We start from the raw sequence: 5879 nt of genomic DNA on the forward strand, positions 1-5879 counted from the left end.
ATGAAATAATATGCGAGTTTTTAATTGAAAGAGAACATTGATTTCAACTGTTACTGACAATGGTTCAAATTTGTTCAAAGCATTTAAAGATATTGGTTGTGAAATAGATTGGAATTTCCAAACTGATGATTTAGAATTCAATGGTATGAAAAAATATATAAATATATACATGATGTACCTATGGTTTTTGTTTTAATTAAATTGTTTTCAATTTGTAGATGATAGAGAAAATGCAGATGAAGAAGAAAGTACTGATGAGGTTACATTTGAAAGTATCGATGTAGATGACACAATGACCCAAGAAACTGCAATTTTTTTGCCTCATCAGTCACGCCAGCGTTTTCCAACCTTTTTCCCACACTAATCCCTACTCATATTTAGCCGCGGCACACTTGTCACTGACTTAAATATGTATACATGTTTTTTTTATACGAGACTTTTTAGTTATTTGATTAATTATTAATACCAAAGTAGTTGTATATCAGTATAATATTACTAGCAAACAATTTAAAATGGTAGGATAGAAAAAAAAATTATTATGATTATCCTAAATATTTAATTTATTGAAATGGAAAAACAAGATACATTACAATTTTGATAAAAAAACCTAATCTTAATGAGAAATGTGGGATTGTTTTCCCTTCATTATTAACTTCCTTCGTGGTCGAAAGGTTGATAAGCACATGCTCATGTCGTCTTCCAAGCTCTTCAGTTGTGATCGATTTTTAGTTTTGATGGCATTCATTGAAGAGAATGCTGCTTCACAAATATAGGATTTAGAAAAATGCAGTATAGCTGTTTAGTCGAGAGGCTCCTACAATATTTGTGGTCGGCCTCAATGACTACACCAACGAAAATTGAATAATACAAGGAACTGTCAGAACCAATATGATTCTTTAGGATTGTCAGGCTAAGACCCTATCAACTATACTGAACAATTTATAAAGTGCACGTATGGCAAAGCACATACAATAGTATATTGTTTAAACAAATTAGTAACAAATAAATAATAATATATGCACTGACTTGGTACTGACGTCTCAGTACCGATCAATAAGAATAATACAAAATATGACACGTATTAAAAACGTGTTCAATACTAACAGAATAATAATAAAAGAATAATAAATAATACTATAGTGATAAATAATAATAATAATGATAATAGATTATCAACAATACATTATAATCAATAAAACATGATACAATAATAATTACGCGCGTCTCCTGCGACCATTGGTGACGACTCGGCAGTGAGATAACAAGGTGCAGCGACAAAATATCCAACGACGTCGGCACCCACACGTATCACCCATCACTGGTTGTTGCAGCTGCGGCGAAGTGTAACACTGGATACTACAAGTGTTTGAACACAACCGAACGCACGCGTATTACAGGCCGATCAGCCGCTGTACAACAATAATAATAATGTAGAACGCACAGATAGCACGCGTATATCCGTCGGACGACCGGGCACCGTGTCAAAATACAACAATGATTAATGAAACCGACGAGAACGGTGACGTACAGCCTATGGAGGCAAAGCGAATAATATAATTAGGTATAATATATTATACGACGATTTGAGGACGCGCGTAGCGTAAACGAACACACAAAGTTTCGACGAGCACAAAGCAACGAGAGCCGTAAATCGGCCAGAGCAACGACACAACGACGGGCCGTAAGTCGGCAGAGGTCGTCGGTGAACTAACTAGGTCAGGCGATTACGGGGTCTACGGTGTACGTGTGTCATCGGCGATAGCATACTAGACGGGCGGAAGAGATGGCACGACCGGTTCCAAGACGCATTGGCAGGATAACGACTGCGGCGCTCGAACAATAGCATTCATAGCTTTCCTTGAAATCTTGGGATACTCATTTAATAGATTTATCCAAAAAGATGAGACATCTACATTTATTTTGATTTTTCGAAGTGAAACTTCTTTACTGAGGGTATGTAAAAAATATTTAGTCACGTGACCGATTGATCAGAATGAAACGACGATCAAAATGAAACAACTGAACGACACGCTAATAAGGCGCATGCGCGTCGTATATTTGCTACGTAATGGTCAGTATACCACCCCACCACTCTTTTCTCTTCTAAGCCAACTTAGAAACTTTATTAGAATTAGAGACCCCGGACCCAGGGATCCGAGTTTTTATGGCCGCAGAGCGATTTCCCCCATTCGGGAACAAAAGCCCCCACCCACCCTCATTTTGAGTTGGCCATAACTCAGTGGTGTTTCAATTTAATGACCCCGAACCAACTGGGAACCGTTCCGGAGGTGCAGGACTACAGGTTTCCGCTTTAGGGAATGGGGCACCCCCTCCCTACTTTTAGGCTTTTTGCTTTTTTGCTGTATTTCAGTCCAGGACCCACCCCGCCACTGGGAAACGTGCGGTTTCGAAATCCCACCTCCCTTGCGGGAGGACATGTCCGACCACAAATTATTGAATGAACCTACGACGACTTTTTACCATGGGCGAAGAACAACTGAGTCTACCAAGCGTTTACGGGATGAGTTCAAAAGACTTGCTAACAATCGTTTGGAGACGATTGATATTCAATTGAAGAGATTCATGGATGAAACGACCGCAAAAGGAGGTTTATCGATCTACAGTTTGAATATACAAAGTCTCCGAGCACATTCTACCGATGTAATTGATACAGTTTTCAATAATTCGAAAATTGTTTTATTTATTGAGACTTGGCAACATGGTTGACGAGAATATCATTATTCCTAATTTCAAGTGTATCGTCAAATACAAGCCGCCAAATGTTCGACCTGTGGAGTTGCAATTTATCATAACGAAGGAGATAAATATCATATTGTCATTCCATCATTTGAAATGACTCTGGGTCAATCAAAATTATTCAGATCCACTTCAGTGGGTGAATTTTGTGTTGCTGAATGCATAAAGAAAAATGGACAAGTTATTGTAATCATTGTCGTCTATATTTCCCCAAATCAAAAAGTGGATGACATAATACATTTGATAAAACACTCTTTATCCTATACCCTTGATGGAAGAGATCAATTGCCATTGGTGTTAAGTGGAGACTTTAATGTAACCTTTGTTTCAGAACACTCCAAACCATTTTTACATTTTTTTCCAAAACAACCTTAATTTAATTATAAATAATGATCCAATGACACAAACAACAAGATCAGGAACTACGATTGAAGCGATTTTTACACGGACCTACCTAATGTACGATCAAAAATTTACAAATCTTATATTTTTAGCTATCTTAGACCAATTATATCTACTTTTCTAAAAGAAATAACTACAGACGAATCCTCCGACGAATACATGGAAATTGATGAATTAGAATAATTTTATTCTAATTCTTTGTTTTTTTTTATATTTTTCTATTTAAGAATCTATATAGAGTCTTAAGGATGTACACCATACGTATCACTATTAAATGTTTCAGATTGTCATATTTATTTTCAAAAAATAGACAAACATTCTTATAAATGTATGGGATGCTAGATATACGACCTATACGTGGTGCACCCCGGGTTATGCTGACAATATATCGAAAAAAGTCTACGAGCAATAAGCCTCGATTTAAACATGTCGTTAGCTGTAATGGACCCGAACTGTTTTTCCAACCTGTCGGTCACGTCACTATTATTTTTTTCCCGTGCCTTAGTAAATTAGTTTCACTTCATACGCGCGTTTTTTTAACTTTGACTCTCTCGCAGTATCTTCAACTAATTTAGAACACTGTAGCTTAAGACCACGGTCATTTTTTATATCAATCAATTTACTTTCTTCATCAGTGGCAAGCAATGCAGTCTTATATGCTAAGTCGATTCATCCAAACACGGAAAATTCTTTTTTTATATTTTCATAAAGCAAATGTAGGCTTTTTAAAATTAAGTTTGTAAGATATGAATTAATGTGACAATTCTTGACAAGATAAATTATATCCCAATTTGTATGTTTTTCAATTTTTGAATCCATAATAACAACTTCTGTTGAAAAGAACTGATCTGATCTTATCTGTAGATGTGAGAATTTTCTCTTGCTTTCCTTGCATGCACTTGTTAAAGTAATTCGGTTTTTCAAATATATCTACTAGAAAGGCTACTTCGGCACAACAGGAATCATCACTGAGAAAATCAGCATATTATTGTGATTCTTCACAAGTAAAAAACAACAGTAACTCCTAAGTTCACAAAATCTTTGTAGGACACGTTCACGAAATAGCCATCTTACTTCTGTATGAAACAAAAGCTGGGTTTGCTCACTATCCATAGTAGAACACAAATAATTAAATAATCTTGATTTCAAAGGCTTACTTTTAATAAAGTTTACCATTTTGACAACAGTTTGCAATACTTCATTGTGCTCAGGCATCAAAGATTTAGCAACGAGAGTTTCTCTGTGTATGAAGCAGTGAGTGAAAATAATATCTGGGTTTTCTTTCTTAGCTAATGCCAAAAAATCTGTTAAATTACCAATCATTGAAGAACACCCGTCTGTATAAACACTCAAACAAAACTCCCATGATATATTGGCAGTGGTAAAATAATTGCTAACCAAATTAAAAATGTCCTGTCCTCTTGTGGTTTCAGGAAGGTCTTTACAAAATAAAAATTATTCTATCAACTCATTATCGCATATAAATCTTACGAATGTCACGACCTGAGGTTTTCCGGTTACATCTGTAGACTCATATAATTGAAGGCCAAACTAGTCAGCTGCTTGTTTTTCCTTCACATGGAATTCAACATCTTTAGACATATCTTTAATACGCCTTTAAGCAGTGTTATTGGATAAGGGGATTTTTCTAACTTTTTTTTAAAAATTTTAACGATTTCACAGCATACTGGTAAAATTGTTGACTCGGTTGTGTGAGATTTAATTTTTTTTGCTATCAGTTCCGCGACAGCATAGCTTCCTGTGCCTTATGTGATACAGTTGACTGTTTTATAAACTTTGAAGCCTGGCTGTTTTGATCTGAGGCTAACCTTTTGAAAAAATCTTAATCTTAATTAAAAAATGTTAGTGAAAAGACTAAAAATTCCGTTAAAATAAAACACGGTAATAATGAAACACATTTGACTAACATTTTAAATTAATTAATAAAGAATAGTGAAAAATATTCCCGATAAGAGAATCGTTGAAAATATTTTACCCAATTACCGAAATTGTACGTTAGATTACGTGAAATTTCGCGGCACATCAGTTAGGAAACCCTGATTTACGCTGTGCAAGTCACACATTGAGTCTTATTGCGACTACAGATTTTAACAAAATACTAAAAGGAACTCCAGCTTCTAGAATCAACTATCTTGTTATGGGTAAATGTACAACACTCTGGAATTTGTCAGGAAGACCAAAATCTTCAGAAATCATCCATACTATATTAAATTGTTCGCTGAAATATCCATGTCCTACTCGGTGGAACTCTCTTTATGAACAGTATTACACAGATTTTGAAATACAAATTAAATTTAGTGTTAAAAGAATGCTGGTGCCTTAGATTTTTGAGTATCTTGCCCGTCCCAGGGTATTATAATAATAATATATTTATTTAGCAAACAAACAGAATAAAACAATATTTACAAACAAATTATGGTAAGTTTGCAAGCTCATCCAATAAGCATAGATATGCTTGTAGACGGATGAGCTGAGTTCATGTTATGAGAATTATAAAAGTATACAAATAAAAAATAAAAAAAAAAGAAAGAAAAAAGTTCAACATTAAGAGTAGTTACTTAAAATTAACATTAAACTAAAAAGTGGACATTTACAACCGAGATAAAATAGCGTTAATATGTTTCTTATACTTATTAAAATTATCAAAATTAGTTATATTAATATTATATTTACGAAGTAACAGAATTCCTTTAATCATT

The 5879-nt window shown here is 34.5% G+C and overlaps 1 protein-coding gene across 1 annotated transcript; it reads right to left on the reverse strand.

Moving 5' to 3' along the window:
• Positions 1–4101: 4101 nt before the first annotated feature.
• LOC103309393 (protein FAM200A-like) lies at positions 4102–4482 on the reverse strand. The gene has a single exon (XM_008184702.1). The coding sequence runs from the start codon at positions 4480–4482 to the stop codon at positions 4102–4104; it is 381 nt and encodes a 126-aa protein (XP_008182924.1).
• Positions 4483–5879: the final 1397 nt, after the last annotated feature.

This window comes from Acyrthosiphon pisum, chromosome X (assembly GCF_005508785.2).
Source record: "Acyrthosiphon pisum isolate AL4f chromosome X, pea_aphid_22Mar2018_4r6ur, whole genome shotgun sequence".
NCBI lineage: Eukaryota > Metazoa > Arthropoda > Insecta > Hemiptera > Aphididae > Acyrthosiphon > Acyrthosiphon pisum.